Below are 17805 nucleotides of genomic sequence, written 5' to 3' on the forward strand. Positions count from 1 at the left end.
TTACATATTGTAATTTACCCTATTGATGAATATAAAACAAAAATAAAAAGACCTCCAATGTGTGTTCGAAATTTTAATTAATGCTCATAATGAAAACAAACATCTAGATCTATAAATGTGACATTTAACAAAATTAGATTTATTACAAAAATGTAATTTGTTTTAGACTGATAATAATCAACAAAGCCCATTATAACATTACATTTTTAAACATTGAACATTAAGCCTACTAATGAAAGGTTTTGTTTCAAAAATGTTCAATGAAGTAACCCTAAAAACTTGATAATATTTATGTAATATTTGGAAGGAAAATATTTGGAAAATTATATTTAATGTGATACTATATAATACAGACAACCTCTTAAGTATGATCTTTTCTAAATGGTGCTTTTATTACAGAGAAGCCGGTAGTGTTTTATCGTGTTGAAGGAACAAGTCAAAAATATTTTTTGTACTACATGCTGTCAATAGTTTACCTTCTATTAAAAGTGTGATAATTTTACTGAATTTTTAGAAATGAATTATTTTAACAAGTTGTGTCTATTCCTTTGAGCTGGCTGATTTGTTTATGAACCGATGTGACCCCTTTTGACAAAAATAAAACAGCTTGGTTGGATAAATGCACATTTTATTGGCTTTATCTACAAATCACAGTCTGTAAGGAAATGAAATGAAAAATATTGTCTAAGTATTAAAAAAAAAAAAAAGATTAATGATGTCAAACATGAGCTTTGCGACATATCAATAAGAAATGGTTGTATTGTTTTCAATTTTGTATGAATGTTATTGACACTACAGTCTATTGTTGTAGTCATATTGACTGTAGATTTGGTTAAACATTGTAAAAGCATTGTAAAAGCGGCACTGTAGCGAGTTTACATCCAGTCTTGCATCAGGTGTTGATGTAAGTCGTTCTTATGCCATCAGCGTTGACTGAATAGAGCTGGTGCACATCTTTCAACAATCCGGCGAGCTGCTCCTCCTGTTTTCACACACACAAATACAAGTGTTAACACATACAAGCCCATCAAATGTGCATTTACAATCAGGCCTAGGTGAAACCATATGACTTACCACAACATTCAGCCGATCAACCGCAGCCATGGCGACATTAAGCTTTCGTTCATCTTCATCTCTCTCCTCCTCTATGACACCCAGCCTACATACATACAATCTCATCAACGCACAGTATTGATCATATTTTACGGATGTTTGTATATACACATCATTCTCTTAATGTTGCATACTGCTGACCTGAAGACTGCGCTCGCCAGTTGCTCTTCACGGATGGCTAACAGGTTCCGCAGCTCCTGAAGTTCTGCCTGTAGCTGTGCGTTCTGGTTCTGGCTCATCGCAATGAAATCCTCTAACCGCTTTTCTGCCTCCAACTCGCGGTCCGTCACCTGTTCTACGCCCTGACGCAGCTGGGCCAAGTCTTGTGCGTGCTACGGGATACCAAAAAATGAAAGGGATAATTCATCCAAAAATGCATCATTTATACACCCTCATGTCATTCCAACCTGATATAGATATTTTGAAGAACGTTAGCAACCAAACAACACTGAACCCCATTGACTTCCATTGTGTGGACACAAGAAATTATTTTCTTTTTTTCTTTTAAATGACATTGAACTCACCTTATCAATGCTTATCTGCTCTTCCTCTTGACCCGTCGTTTGAAGATGCTCTTTCTGTTCCTCTTTCTCTATCCAGGGTACCGGTTTTGGCCGCGGTTTGGGCTTCATGTTCTATGGACACAACCGATAAAATACTCAAATGTAAATACCAATAACACTAATACAAAGATTTAAATCAAATATTTATCCCTGAAACCGAATCCGACATGTGTCATTTGCGTACTCACATCGGGTGATGAAATTGCCAAAACATGTTCTTGATCTTTGCTGAAGTCCTGTGCTTGCAGCTCTTCATTGCTCGCCTGTCTCTTTATCATCCGATTGTGGTTACGTCTGTCGGGGACGCTCAAAGCCCGTTTCACCGGGTTCCTCTGACGTCCTTTGCCTTGGCTGGGCTTTGTGTCTACTGGAAGCTGTTGCATGGAGTTATGTAAGGGACTGTACTTGGCCAGGTCCCTCGGTGGTACATACGTTGGCTTTGGTGCTCCATAGGCACTGTTTCAGCAAGAAGAGAGACAAAGATGAGAAGTAAATCAGAATTTGTAAAAGGAAATAATTGCTTCTCTTGAGACTTTATTTTGTTGCATTTAAATTGTAACTCAAACTCACCTGCTAACAGGGATCCGTTGAGCATCTTGGCCGAGGAATTCTGTGATCTTGTTCAGGATCGAAGGCAAGTGATGCAGGTTGTCTATCGTGTCCTACAGACGGTGTATTTTTAGGCCCACGAGTGCATTAGGATTCAATTTTGGAGAAAACATCAGAAATCTCATAATGAGAGATGAAAGCGAAGGACGGAAAAAAATCTGTTACCTGTTTCATGGGACAGATAATATCCACCAGTAGACTGTGAAGGACCGCTAGGCGAAGGGGCAGGTCGACATAGCCGTCAAATCGAGCCATGGCTATTTCGCTTTCTGGATCAGACACCCTCTGTAAGAATCCCCGCATGGGCTCCCAGTGTTGTTCTAGAAACTCATTCATGAAGAACATGTATTCTTCTTTTTCGCCAAACCTGTAATAATACAAGCCTGTGTGTTTATGACGAACAAAACATCTCATTGTGACCAAGTAAGATGTACGTGCACGGGAATGTAAGAATACTGAAGGACACGAAACAGTTAAAGAGCAGACTTACAAAGTAAAGTTGCCAAGGTTCTGGATGACTTTGGCTGTCAGAGTGAGAGTGCGGAGGGTGTTCGTCTCCGGGTAGGCCTGGGTGAGGCCGAAGAGCGATGGACTGAGGATGGCTGGGCACAGGAATCGAAGAAACAGAGACGATGATACGAGACGGTGTCCGATGTCCGCTTGACCCCGCTCCTCACAATTCGATACCCAGCTGGAGAAAATCTCATTCAGCTCTGCCGGGAATGAACTGTTCATAGAGAGGAAGCTATTAATCGTTTCAAAATCATTTTCAAGTGTGCACATGATAGCATTGATTTTGCTCGATAAAATCTTAAATCTAGTTTTTCATTTACATGCAGTATAGACGGTTTCATCTGACGCACGCGTCTGCCTCGACGTTCCGGTCTGTGTTTGGTTATAATAGAATTTTTTTTATGTTTACATTAATTTTTATATTTTATTGTATTAAATTACATAGAAACTACTCAACAGTTATTGATCTTTGCGAGGCCGACCACAAGTTAAGTTTGAGCCACATAACATTCGTTTATGTTGTTGCCGCTGAAACCGACTATATTACAGCAGTTCACCCAAAAATGAACATTTTTAAGCATTTACTCACTCTTAGATTGTTCCAAACCTGTATAAATGTCTTCGTTCTGCTAAACACAAAGGAAGATATTTGAAAGAATGTCAGTAACCAAACAGATCTCATCCCCTATTGACTCCCATAGTATTTATTTCCCTACTATGGCAGTAAATGGGGGATGAGATCTGTTTGGCAACTGACATTTTTACAGGTTTGGAACAATCTGAGGGTGTGTAAATGGTGACAGAATTTTTATTTTTGGGTGAACTATCTCTTTAATTCTTGAAAAAATGAAAGGATGCATTAAGGACGAGTTAAATTGTCATTTCTGTCATAATTGTCTCACTCTTGCTTTAGACCTGTACTGTATTACTTGCTTTTTTTATGCACCTGTTTTTTTAATTCCTTAAAAACATCACCCAATATCGTGGGCAAAAATGCCTGTACAATCTGAAACCTGATCAAATCTGTAAAATCATACAATTTCATTTTTTTGTTTTTGAGAAATTTCACAAGCTAACATAACCCTAAACACTAAAGGTGGACACAAATTTTCCGTATTTTCTTTTACTAAAAATGAATAGCACTTAGGAAAGTGCTTTTATAAATCCTAAAAGACAATATTCACTAAATTATCTTTTTAGTACGCAAGACGGAACAACACAAGAACAAGAAAATAGTGACATAAATGTTATTTTTGGGTACAACGAATCAATCATAACTGCACAAGTTTTCCAGATGTCTAAAGTCATATCATACTCGTGCATATCAGTGATTCTCTTCACAACGTCTCCACATGTTCCTTTCAGATGCCTCTGGTTGATTGGTAGATCGGAAGCCGAACATTTCAGCGGGTCGACCTCACAGCTCTCTGTCCCATTATACAGCTTGACTATAAAGTCACCTGTGGGTCAAGATGATGAAATAAGATGACACATAGCACTCACATAGCAACAAAGATGCCGTACAAGTTTCCTTACCAAGTGTGTCAATGAGATACTTCTGTCCCACCAATTTCATATACTCATCAATGGCCTTTGTAGCCAATGTGTTCTCTCTGAAAATCAAAGCTTCATTTTCACCCAGCCGCTCAACTTCTGCACTGCCGAGATCAATCAAAAACTCCTGCGTGTGCAAATCATGTTTAGAAATCGGACGTATACATGTCTTCCCTACAGATACGGCCAATGACACTCACCTTAGCTTTCCCGATGCTCTGTAGCACGTGAACGAGCGCTCCCGCCAGTTCTTCTTTCTCTCGGACATTCAGGAGGGGCTCCAGGCTACTGCACATGTCCACATAATTCAAGGTGACATATTCTGCAAACTCCTTGTACCTCTCGATAGGCAGAACTTTCAGGTTTTGGAATCTAGCCTTGACACGAAGCAACGCTTGCGGTCCAACTTGGTCCTTCGCCGAACTCCCTCCCGGGGGCTTGTAGGGAATGATGGGATACCACTTCTCCTGATAGGCCCGTCCTTTAATGTCTGCCAGAGCTAGAGCCACGCTTCCCAGAGGATGCATAAGCGAGTCATCCCTGGAATGACGCTTCTTCTTGGGGTCCTCGTCTCTGAAGAGGTGCAGGGTAATCTGGCTGACAGGGGGCATGTTGTCCAGCTCGAAAACTTCCCCCCAGAACAGCTGACAACCGCTTCCAGCACCCCCACCCGCACCAGATGCTCCGGATCCTCCGTCGGCCGCTTGGCTGGAGCGTTGGGCGGACTTCCCGACGGCCCGGCTGCTGGTGCGGGCGTACAGCGTACCATCAAGGTGGATCTCACAGTAGTATCGCTTCTTGGGCGGAATATCTTTCGCTTCATTGACCCAAAGACTCAGAGAGTTCTCAGTGCGCTCGCAGTTATCCTGAATTACAGCGAGAAAGAAAAATGACGGGTTAGATCTCTTCATATCTGTTATTTCTCATCTGATGAGATTACATTTCTCCTGAGAAAAAGAGTCAGAAATCTGACAAATGTCTGTCTTTAGAGTTTCAGAAGAGATGTCAACAATGTCTCAAACTGAGCTCAGATTTGTTTAGTCTGCTATTTAAAGTCGATATTATTGAAGATCTCAATATGAACTCAAACATTTCTCATCACATTTACCCAAATCCAGATTGTTTTACCTCTACAATCTACAGTCATTTTACACTTTCATACTCCTTATGGATTTCAACGATTTTCATTTTTTCCAAGCAATTTTTGGAGAAATTTTTGAGACTAAATTGATACTTCAATAAAACTCCTTAAAGGGATAGTTCATCCCAAAATGAAAATTCTGTCATCATTTACTCACACTCGGATTGTTCCATACCTGTTTACATTTATTTGTTAAGATATAAGATATTTGGTATAATGTCAGTAACCAAACGGATCTCATCCCCCATTGACTCCCATAGTATTTATTTTCCCTACTATGGCAGTAAATGGGGGATGAGATCTGCTTGGTTACTGACATTCTTCCAAATATCTTCAATTGTGTTCAGCAGAACAAAGAAATGTATACAGATTTGGAACAACCTGAGGGTGAGTAAATGATAACAGAATTTTCATTTTTGGGTGGACTGTCCCTTGAAAATCTCCAGAGAAACATCTGAGCAATAACATTGTCCTCTGGTTTAAAGCAACGCAAAAACAAATTTGAATAACCCTTTAAAGAATATGCTGTACCTTATTTGGCTGAGCGGCACGTCTCAAGTCTTCGATCCAGCGGTCTCGCTCGGCAGCTGACGTGCATCCAAAACAATGGTTGTTTTCCGAATTGATGACCTTTTATTGGACACGAAATACAGAGAACAGCGCAAATATTTATGGTTTGGGATTCAAATAAGATGAGAAAGTGAACATTTGTAAACTTTAATATATAGAGGGAGACGCACTTGAAAACAGTACTTCTCTCCTAGAATAGAGCTATGGACAGGCCGGATGACGGTGGTCTGATCTGCACTCAGATCAAGGCTTTTCGCAGGTCTGACCGGAATGGATAAAGATTCCCTTGAAGCACTCCTTGATAAAAAACATCAAGTCAACCGAACAGAAGATAGGCTTATCGTATATTTAGTGTAATAAAAATGATACCCCACCTTCCAGCAACACTTAGCCCTACAGTATTGAGCTGCGTGCTGCTTTTCCGTTTATCATCAGTCTGTAAGCGGCGCTTGATCAAAGCCTGACAGTACAAAAGAACAACACGGTTGTTATTCAATTAAATATATTTATACGTGCATGATCAACAGTCTCGGATGTGTAGGGCTTTTTTAATACTCACTCTGACTCCGCCATCTTGGACTTTAATTTTGGCACCACTTTGAGAGACCACAGAATCTGGGTTTAATTCTAGACAAAAGGAAACAAGTATTACAAGCATCTAGAAGGAAGCTGAGGGTTGTTACTTTTTTTTAAGTTCTCCAAAATGCTATTATGGACCATGTGTATATGTGCATGAGCGTATGTCGTCCTGTTTATTTGGGGCTGGTGGGATGGAAGGTTGCACAAAGCTGATTAATATCAAAGCAATCGCAGATTTTACAGGAAGCACAGTCATTTCCTTCCTCCGTATATGCATCATGTCAAAAACTTTCAGTTTAACTGAAAATATAATGGTTCGTAAAATACAGATAATCTCATAATGTGCACTTCATTTTCTTTAATGTCACAAATTTGTTGCAAAAGCTGAACAAAGACAACCTGCATCGTGCAAATAATGCGTCCATATGTTTGGAGCTTTATGATTTTGGAGATTGAATATGTTGGTGCTTAAGTTTTAAGGAAATCATTTACATAAAGGGAATCTGGTCAGTTTGACAGTTTGACACAACATTTTCAAAGCAACATTAAACAAGTAACTTCCAAAGGACCAAATATTCTGAATCGCCTGGTAACTAAGCTTTAAGAGGTAAAATGTCTTCCAAGGTCTTCTCTGTTTCCAGATCAAAATGTCATCATATATTTAATTAAGTAAAAAAATGATTCTGCTTACCTAATGCCCCTCCACATACAATCCAACGCCTGAAACCCATGCTATAGTTTAGAATCAGATTTTTAAGATTGGACTCTTTGAAGGCTTTTTCTTTTATGGTGAATGCCCTGCATGCTTAGTCAAAGTGATTTTAGACAGCACCAGCCATCAGCCTCAGTCGCCCTCTGCTCTGATACGCCCGGTTACGATGCTATCTTCCGAAACTCAAAGGAAGCAATTTTACAAGCACACGTACACACAACCACCTCAGTCATTTCCTCTGTATATGCTATCTAGCATCACTACAGTCGCTGACTGACAATCATGATACATCTCATCTCTCCAAGTTTAGGATACAGGAAGATTCAATAACTGCCACATAACCATGCCGATCTTCAAACAAATATAACATTTCATATTAATGTCTGTCTTATTCATTAACATTAGTCAATGCATTTTGATAAGAATGAGCAAAATTATTTTTACAGCGTTTATTAATCTTGGTTAAAGGGACAGTTCACCCAAAAATGAAAACTCTGTCATCATTTACTCACCCTCGGGTTGTTTCAAACCTGAACACAGAGAAAGATATTTGGAAGAATGTTAGCAATTTTCAGTTCTGAAACATCATTGACTACCATAGTAGGACAAATTAAACAGTAGTCAAAGGTTTGTTTTCCTTGATTCTTCAAAATATCTCAACAAAAACAATTCTACTATGGTAGTGGATGATGTCCCAGAACTGAAAATTGCTAACATTCTTCCAAATATCCTTCTCTGTGTTCAACAGAACAAAGAAATGTATACAGGGTTAAAACATCCTGAGGGTGAGTAAATGATGACAGAATTTTCATTTTTAGTTGAACTATGCCTTTAACATTTTAAAATATTTTTTACAAATATATAATAATAAAGATTAATAAATGCTATTGTTCATTACTTGTTCATTTTAACTAATGCACAGTAGTTCATTGTAAACATGTGGAACCTTATTGTCGTGTGTTACCCCTTTGTTTTTAGTATTCGAACTTCTTATATAAATGGTGGCATATATTTAATATTTATTTTACTCTACATTTAATGCACAATGCAATGAATATTGCTGTAAATGGCTATTTTACATCTATAGTCTCTGGACAGAATGTTACAACCATAAAATACACTTAAATCAAATAATAATCAAAACATAAAAACAACCACAAAAAAAATGTTCGTTTTTTTCCAGAACTACTGGGTGATGAAATATTGATAGTGATACTGACCTGTGTGGCTTTCACTGACGTTCTGAAGACTGATGCTGGAGAGACAACTGCTGGCCCGTTTCTGTACCCTCATCAGGGGCTATCCGGATAAAATCATAAATAAAACACATGTGCTTAGTCGAAGTTGAAAAGAAAATGTTTGTATTCTCATTATAAAGAAAGTCATCTGCTTTCATTTAACGTATATGATTTACCTCCTCCTCACGTGGAATAAGGATCTGACCGTCCTGAAGACAACAGCTGCTGATGTCCCACACAGGGACGTCTTGTTGGGGGGCCCAGGAGAGTCGAACAGGTTCTTGAAACACATTCTCAGACTCAGCCTTTTCTTTTTCTTCTCATAAAATATAAACAAGTTAAAAAAACAACAGCATTTTTATTGAAATCACAAAATATGCTCCACGTCACGGTGAAACACCAAACAGAAATAAAGCTCAAATTAAATTTAAACACCATTTAGGTTAAAGGCGGGGTAACCGATTTCCGAATTACGCTTTATACAACTGAGTCGGGCCGAGTACCAAAACAACCTTGTAGCCAATCAGCAGTAAGGTGCACAGGACGGACATTAGCCGAGCCGAGCGCTGACGAAAGCAAAAGATGGGGGTAGGGGTGCGTTTGTTTTGGTGATTTGAACATCAACAACGGCTAAGAGAAATCGGACACCCCGCCTTTAATACTGTATAATGATTTGTCAGATCTTTTAAAGTTCTGCGAAAAGAAGGAAAATGAGGCACATGGTACAAAGGAAATAGCTAATTCAGGAAACAAGATTATTCCCCTTTGCGGCATTACAAAATCATTATATTGTGAAATTTTTTTGGTTGTTTGCTCGGTCTGTCTCGCGCATCCTGTTGTTGTACTCGTAGTGCCAGAGAGTGGCATAAAATGCTCCACACACTGTCGACACCTTTGCTGCATTAAAGGCAGGGTGGGTGATCCTGTCCATTTTTTGTCATGTTGGTTGGAAATCTCTTTACATCCTGATAGCAATCAAGAAGTATAGTGGTCAAATCATATTTTTATTATATATCGTCTGTGAAAGGCGTAGGACCAAAAAATGTTCGCCCAATCAAAACGTTCTGGCCAAACGCTGTGACTGGTCATGTGTACATTTTCAGCCAACGTATTTTGCATACCGCTGCGCACCCTGTTCACGCAGACATCATACGTCATCAGCGCGCTCACGTCCGCTGTGTCAATGTAGGGAGAATGGCGGACAATCAGCAACAACCAAACTTTCCTGCGGAACCGACAACAAGTAAATCTACAAAACGAAAGTCCGTTTTTGAAAAAGCAGTGACGAAAAAACTTCTGGATCATGAAAGAGGAAAAACTTGAATTAACATCGGTTCATCTATTTCAAGATGGAAGCTCCGGCAGGCAAAGGGTCTGAAAGACGATACCACGGGTGCTCTCTTTCTTTTGGACAGGTGTGTACATGCTTTGAGAAGAATTTAATGGATTTAGTTTGTAATTCGTTACGTGGATTTACGAAACACATTCATGTGTTTGGAGGAGGCGTGGCTTTGGACGGCGAATCGCATAGAGGGTGGAATTATAATTTCAGTGCTAGCAGGCTAAAGTTAGCACCTTTCCAAATCAACCACCCCACCTTTAATAAAGCACGCACGTCTTTCTCTCTCTCTCTGCGCTGGTTGCTGATTGATCATTTCACACGTCATTTCACTTTTTTTGCTATTTTCAGCCGACTATATTTCGGTTGCCGAACATTCGGTGCATCCCTAAGTGCAACATTACAAGTCCCTCTTGGATTTGATATCAGTTGACTTTATTTTGTTCGCATTTTCACGAAACATTTATCAATTAATAAAACTTTTACCTTGCTCTACGATGGAGCTACTCTGTAGACGAGGCCTTTTAAACTTCTGCGAGACGGTTTGTAGATACTTTCTTATTTTACCCTTCTGACTTGTGTCTTGGACACTGGAGCCTGATGCCTGAGCGTTCGATGGCCCAGATGCTGAAGAGGAGGATAAAACAGAAGACAGAAGAGACCCCGCAGGAGCAGAAAGAGCTCTGTGGAAAGGATTCTTTCTTGTCGCTGGTTTCTCTGGTTTCTTGGGACTTTCGGCCCCTCGAGTCGACATCTTTTCTCCCGCATCCTCACTCAGAGCTTTGCGCCAATTTTGCATTTTACTCCATTTGTTGGAAGCCCCTTTCTCAAGCCTCTCAAGAGTTCCCTGTCCCGCCGTCTCGGTCTTGGCCCCCGTGTGCCACTTGTAGGTGTTGAGAAGTTTACCGTCCTCCGATTGCGGTGATTCTTGGTCAACTGGACTGTTCTGTTCAGGGGTCTGATCCATTTCCTCCTCAATCTCTGGTGTTGACTGCTCAACGCTTGGTTCTTTGTTGGTGCCCATTTTAAATCTTTGAGGTCTACTCTGCGACCCACTTTTAAGAACTTTCCACAAAGTTTTATAGTTTCTGATGTCCTTTAATGGCAAGCTAAGTTTTTACTGCTTTCCAGTTTTAGAGATTTTTGAAGATGTTTTGTTCCTCTGTTCTTCTCCACGATTCTGCTGCCGTCTGTTTCCAAAGCTCTGAAACTCATCCTCCGCTCCGCTCACTGTTTGCTCTTCTATAAGCACCTTTCACCAATTCTCGTACATGAACGTGATGCACTTCCTTGTGGTCTGAAAGTTTTTCTCCCAAATTTTCAGAATCTTCAAATTCAACACAGTGGTGTACTGTTGACCAGGGTGTGGCCCAAATATTCCTTCTTGACTTAATAAAGCAAAATAAATTCTCCTAAATTGGTAATGTTGTTTGAAATGGTGCAGCAGTTTGTGGTCCTCAGCTTTGAGCTATGAGACGTTTTTTTGCCAAGTGTATTTGTCGTCAAGCTTTCAGGAAGTCACTCGATTTGTGGGTGGGGAGATCAGGTTGAAATAGACAGGTTACAGAAAGACAAAAGGAGCACAAATGTTTGCCAGGTCCCCAACAAGTGCTGAAATATCGATGCCACATTTTATTCTATTTTCTTATTTGTGGGTTTAAATTTGAGAGGGTACCAACGTTATGAAATCTTTTTGTAACTGGTTTTAAATACTTTTTACTCCATATATATATATATATCATCTTTAAGTTTGAATTGAAATAGTATTGTTGTTGCTGCTAAACACGATTATTATTATTATAACACTTATGAGACTAGTATTTTATTAAAGTGAATGAGCTCGTCGATTTAACCTAAATACCTGTTATTTTGTTAAGTGACAGTTACATTTCCTGTCACAACAGCAGCACTTCCTGTCTCACTCTGGGGCCTGCAATGAAAACCACTTCCTGTCGTGGTGAACACTAGAAGAAAACTTGCTAACCTTTTTTTTCCCAATTTAAATAGTCGCAAGCAAGTCCAACATTCAAGATTACAGATGTAATTCACACTTTTTATTTTTGCACATGTACAGCACTCGCATACAGTCATTTTGCAGCACACTTTCATTAACGGAACTGATGTACGTACCAATATTGATGTCCTGATTCGTGCAAAAACTTTTTAGTGCAAACCATCTGAATTACATTTGAAGTATTAATATTTTTCACACTGGTTCACCGGTGCAAGGTAAAATGTCCTCATTGGAACTTTAAAGGATCCGTATCCTGTGGTACAGACAAAGAGAAGTACATTGGTTAGCATGGCAGAATGATTCCAACATTAAAGGGATAAATCACCCTCATGTCATTTCAAACCTGTATGACGTTCTTTCTTCTGCAGAACACAAAAGAAGATATTTTGAAGAACGTTGGTAAGCAACCAACACTGACCCCCATTGACTTCTATTGTATGAACACAAAACCACCGTGACATTTCTCAAAATATCTTCTTTTGTGTTCCACAGAACAAAGAAGTCATATACAAGTTTTGTATGACATGAGCGTGAATAAATGACGACAGAATTTGCATTTTTTGTGAACTCTCCCTTTCAACTCCATGTTGTAGTTTCAGTGTAAAGACTCATCCTTACTTTGAAGTGTTTCCAGGTCTTAATCTCAGAGTACAGGGAGTCTCCAGGGCAACTTGTATTTACAACTTGTCTGTGTCCTAGCATGGTAAAATTCTTCTGTAGAAATCCCTTGCTCACTCCACATTTGACCAGATGATGGCGCACCAGCTCCATGGTGTAGCGGGAGGGCAACTGGCTGGTGTAGTCGCCGATGAAAGCAATGCCGTACCCAACAAGATTACGTCCTCTGGTATGAGCTCCTTGTGACATCCAACCTCGACCTTCGTAGACGTAGCCATCGGAGCCAATCACAAAACTTGAGATGGCCACATACATACAACACTTGCATGTTACTCAACAACCATTCCAAAATATAGTAATCTACCAAAAATCACCCTAAAATTTAAAAAATGTCATCATTTATGCACCTTCGAGTTGTTCCAAATCTGTATAAATGTCTTTGTTCTGATGAACACAGAGGAAGATATTTGGAAGAATGCTTATAACCAGACAGATTTTGCCCCCCATTGACTCCCATAGTAGGAAAAATTACTTTATCATTTTGTTTGTTCTGTTGAACACAAAAGAAGACATTTTGAAGAATGTTGGACAGCAAACAGTTCTGGGGCACTTTTGACTACCATTGTACTTTTTCCTACTATGGGAGTCAATGGGGGGCAAAATCTGTCTGGTTATAAGCATTCTTCCAAATATCTTCCTCTGTGTTCATCAGAACAAAGACATTTATACAGATTTGTAACAACTTGAAGGTGACAGAATGATGACAGAATTTTCATTTTTGGGTGAAGTATATACCTTTAACAATCATGTAGTAGCTAATAGTCACACCTGTAACCGATGTCATGCCAACCTCGATCTTTCTGATGGAACTGTTGCATTTCCCTCATATTTTGGGAACACATCTGATGGTTGAGGCAGGGTTTGCTGGGAGTGGATGTGTGGTGAATATACAGGAACTGCAGGGGTGGAGACAGGGAATGAAGAGGAACACGAGGCGGCGCAGCTCCCCATACACATCTTGGAATGATGGTAGGACAGTCTGAAAAAAACACATTTACATTCATGCATTTGGCAAAATCTTTTTTCCGAAGCAACGTCGTAGCAAGAGCATGCGTGTGTGTTTACTCACCCATGTATCGCAGGGCGAATTCTCTCATTCCTTCTTCTATAAGACTCTCCTCTGCAGCGTTTTCTCGCTGTCGATGACTTTTCAATGCATCTGCTACCTTTTTCTGAAGCAATGATGCATTTGTGATGTTTTGAAAGTTTCGTCTGCGATAGCGCCCCCTCGGGTGACTGTGTTCTAACTCCATGCCGTCCGAGTAGTAGCTGCTAAGCACTTCACTTAATTTGACTTCTGAATCATTAACAACAGAAAAGTGTCTCCCAATTATAGCGCCATCCATTCCGCCATGGACCACAGCATCGGTGGCTAAAGACGGCTCTCCTGAAAGAGTGAAAACCACGGGGCTGGATATGTTGTCCCAACAACCATCCGGACCAAGTCGCTCAGGTGGTGTTGAATTTTGAAACTGAAGGAACGACAGGCCAAGGGTTTTGGCCAGGGGGAGCAGGTAGATGCCATGAGGTTGGGTAACATCCTTTGTAGCTTGCAAGCCCATTTCGACACCCAAAAGAAGGGGGGAAAGAGCAACAGTCGTGCCATCAGGCGTCAGAACGACTCCTCTTTCCTCACGATCATCTGTTATGAAATGATGAATGGCTTGGTTGAAGAACCTACAGAGATGTCCGTTCCCATTCAGTTTCGCTGTGATAAAAGTGTTGTTAGAATCTGTATAGTGAACATCAGTGCTATTGTCCGAGGATCCTATAATACCGCAGGTGATATTGTCACGTTGGCTCAAAGTCGTCAGTAAACTCGCCAACAAATCCAATGGGGTCAGTGTTGGGTTTAAATCTTCCAAGCGCTGAACAGCAGCTACAAAGTGCTCCATAGTCATCATATGAACTGCTGTAACTGAAATATGAAGTGATTTTAAGAGACGAACAAAACTATGTAACAATTCACTTAGCATTTATTATTCAAGCTGTTCAGGAAGCATGAAAAGGACTTGATAGCCTCAGTCACCATTCACTTTCATGGCATCATTTTCCCATACAATGAAAGTAAATGGTGACTGCAGCTGCCTGTGCCTTACATTCTGTATGAAAGAAAGTCTGACGTGTTTAGAACAACATGAAGGTGAGTGAATGACAGAATATTAATTATTGGGTAAACTATACAATATCAAATGTATAAATGGAGATCTAAATTAATTAAATAAAAAAATAAATACAGCTTGCTTACTCACCCTTGCTCTGAATGCATAAGCATATCCCAGATAAGGTAATAATCCATAGTGCTCCTGGTATCATGCTCAATACTATCAAGTGTACAGCAGTAAGTGCTCGACTTGGATAAAGTATGCCGACACCTTGAATGCTCAAACCTAATGGGTCAGGTGGTGTATTCCTGTTACGACAAATGTTCTTGTTTGTCAGTATTGCGGAGTGTGAGGGATCGCATGATTGAGGTTGTACCTTGATGTCAAAGTGAGTAAAGGTCTTCCCCTTAACCTGAATTTAACTACAAATATTGATTTGGATGGCGGTAAATGACTGAGAGATTTGTTTGTTGTTCAAAGAGTTTCACTGGAAATAAGGGAAGTAAAGGTCATAACTTGTAGCATTCTTTTAGTGGGATGGATAGACTAGCATATCTGCAGATATTTGGATATGTGAGCAGAGCTGGGTAGTAACTGATTACTTGTAATCTGTATTACGTAATCAGGTTCCAAAAACCAAGTACTTGTAATTGAATTACGTTACATTTTAAAATACTCGTAATCAGAGTACAGTTACTATTTTATTGTTACAGATTACATTACATAGATTTTTTGGTAAATTACCACTTTAACTGTTAAGACAACCAACCAACCCATGATAGCGAGTCTGACATGTTTTTTTATGTTCATATATGCATTTATGTTCGCTATGTATTGTTCAAGCACAGTGTTAATCTTCACAGTCTAGCAACAATAATACTATGTTTCGCTCGATTAGTGCAAATCACAACATTCAGTGTGAAACTGCATTATTCATAAATCCAAATAGATTTGTGCTGCTGAATTGTCCATGCCCAGCATTCACAATCTATCATCTATTTTCAACATTTTTGTTCACAAAGGTAATACATGTGAAAAATATGCATATATTCACCATTGTTTAAATTGGATTTTGTATAAGATAATCACAGGCAGGTAATAATTTTAATCGTTCACAACTTGATTTTGTTGTTTTGCGACTGTGTGTACCTGTCATTTGTAATCCAGTTTTTCTGGATTTGGATTTTGGATTCAATTTATTGTCATTGCACATGTACAAGTACAAGGCAACGAAATGTGACCTCTGCATTTAACCCATCCAGAGAGTAGTGAACACACGTACCCCCGGAGCAGTGGGCAGCTATCACTACAGCGCCCGGGGAGCAAGTAGGGGTAAGGTGCCTTGCTCAAGGGCACCTCAGTTGTTACCCACCGGCCCTGGGAATCGAACCGGCAACCTTCTGGTCATGAGTCCGACTCTCTAACCATTAGGCCACAACTGCCCCTTTTCTTCTGTTGTGAACATTTACATTTGCTATTAGCAATATATGCACGTATTTATGAATCTAAATAATGTAGACAAAATCATATGGTTTTGATTATAAGCTTTTTTTGATTAAGCTACACTGTAAGGTCTTTCTTTCTATTCTTTAACCATTATGTTGTAACTACATGTGCTGTCGTATTTTTTGTCATTCAGTATAAAGGCATTTGACTAACTTCTAGTACTTCATGTACTTTTATAATTGAATGTAATTTAATTTATTAAAATTTTAATGTTTTATAATGTAACAAGAAAAGTGTTGTGGACACATAGATACACCAGGTAAAGATAAAACAGACACTTGTTACACGAATTCCCAAGTAATCTACCCATCTGTATGAGTGAGCTAATAATAAAACTAACAACAAACTATCCCTTGGAACCTAATATGAAAAGGGCGGAGCTAATCTGACGCATGCGTGCCTGTAATCGGCACAGGGTTGGAAGAAAGCACTAATAATTTACACCTTGTGACATTTCAAGTATATGTGAGGTATGTGTATCGTAAAATTATTTATTTCAGCAGGTTAGCTATGTGTGTGTGTGTGTGTTTTAAAATATACTGTAAAATATATTTGAAACATCGAGGCTTTCTCGTTTCATAAAAGCAGGTAGGACACTCCGTACGCACCCTTTTAATGCCACCTACTTTCACGAGAATTCGGAGGATACATGCGCTGTATCCTTCGTTGCTAGAGATGACCCACAATTCTTTGCGTCGGCTAACGTCTGTTAGCCTATTTGAATAAACGGCAACAGCTGCACATTCAATCAAGTATGTGGTATTTAAATGTTAACAGCTTACAATTTGTGTCACGTTATTTTAATCTTAGTAGGCATAAGTAGTAAATAGGTTTACAAGTGTTTTGTGATTTCTTAACGTTTTGAAACAGTAAGGCAAAAATTGTATATTTGTTTAACTCTTTTGCCATTGTTTAGGGTAGAAAGTAACCAACTTTTTACCTCTTAAACCATGTAGAAATCATTTTATTAATTTGACAGGTGTGCGAGTGCAACGTGTTGTCATAGCAACGTGGCACTTCCTGTTTCCTTTTCTGCCAACGTGTCCTATGAAGGACGTCTAGTTTAATTCTAAATTGAGAATCCTCCGTATACCGCATCCTTTAGAGGATGATACCTCTGGAGGACACAAGGACGCAGCCTTACGAAACGAGACACATTTACAACACAAGCATGAGGAGAATTTTTCAGCGATCGTGTAAAGCAAAACATTGACCTGTTGAAATCTTTCCGTTTTCTGGCCAAGAGGACCAAAAGCAAAGAAAAGCAGCACAGTAAACGCTTTAAACATGCACTGTTATTAAATGACCTTGACTTGTCGCGTGCGAGACGTGTTCTACTTTGTGTTGTGCTCTGCTGCGCAGTGCGCAGACGGATCGCCTTATGACGTCACTGAAGTATCGCGAGAGCTGATTCGAAAGTTGTGTAAAGAAAAATGTTCTAATGTCTGGGTTATCATCAATCAACTAACCGGTAATAAAGCTCATCTATACTATATGCATTACAATTAAAAAGGAAGAATCTGTGAGGCTGTATTGTTGAACAGTTTGGTAACTTTAGAAGACATCATTTG

The 17805-nt window shown here is 39.4% G+C and overlaps 2 protein-coding genes across 3 annotated transcripts; both read right to left on the reverse strand.

Annotated features, from left to right (window-relative positions):
• Positions 1-314: 314 nt before the first annotated feature.
• Positions 315-11426, reverse strand: rasal3 (RAS protein activator like 3). 2 transcript variants are annotated; one of them, XM_057338445.1, is made up of 18 exons: positions 10418-11426; positions 8769-8908; positions 8575-8653; positions 6623-6690; positions 6438-6523; positions 6234-6360; positions 6025-6123; positions 4553-5218; positions 4335-4479; positions 4114-4258; positions 2776-3012; positions 2451-2652; positions 2247-2338; positions 1865-2132; positions 1638-1748; positions 1255-1445; positions 1075-1159; positions 315-982 (listed from the first exon to the last, which is right to left on the reverse strand). In XM_057338445.1, exons 1-18 carry the CDS (start codon positions 10953-10955, stop codon positions 893-895), a joined length of 3369 nt encoding a protein of 1122 aa, XP_057194428.1. In that variant the 5' UTR covers positions 10956-11426; the 3' UTR covers positions 315-892. The 2 variants fall into 2 exon arrangements, with proteins under 2 accessions (XP_057194428.1, XP_057194429.1); XM_057338446.1 differs by lacking the exons at positions 8575-8653; positions 8769-8908; positions 10418-11426 and adding an exon at positions 7334-8096 and having other exon boundaries at positions 320-982.
• Positions 11427-12148: 722 nt separating this feature from the next.
• On the reverse strand, positions 12149-14939 carry pglyrp2 (peptidoglycan recognition protein 2). Its single transcript, XM_057338549.1, has 5 exons — positions 14876-14939; positions 13693-14010; positions 13392-13602; positions 12564-12858; positions 12149-12198 (listed from the first exon to the last, which is right to left on the reverse strand). The coding sequence occupies exons 1-5, from the start codon at positions 14937-14939 to the stop codon at positions 12172-12174; spliced, it is 915 nt and encodes a 304-aa protein (XP_057194532.1). The 3' UTR covers positions 12149-12171.
• Positions 14940-17805: the final 2866 nt, after the last annotated feature.

Source organism: Triplophysa rosa, linkage group LG7 (genome assembly GCF_024868665.1).
Source record: "Triplophysa rosa linkage group LG7, Trosa_1v2, whole genome shotgun sequence".
NCBI classification, from domain to species: domain Eukaryota; kingdom Metazoa; phylum Chordata; class Actinopteri; order Cypriniformes; family Nemacheilidae; genus Triplophysa; species Triplophysa rosa.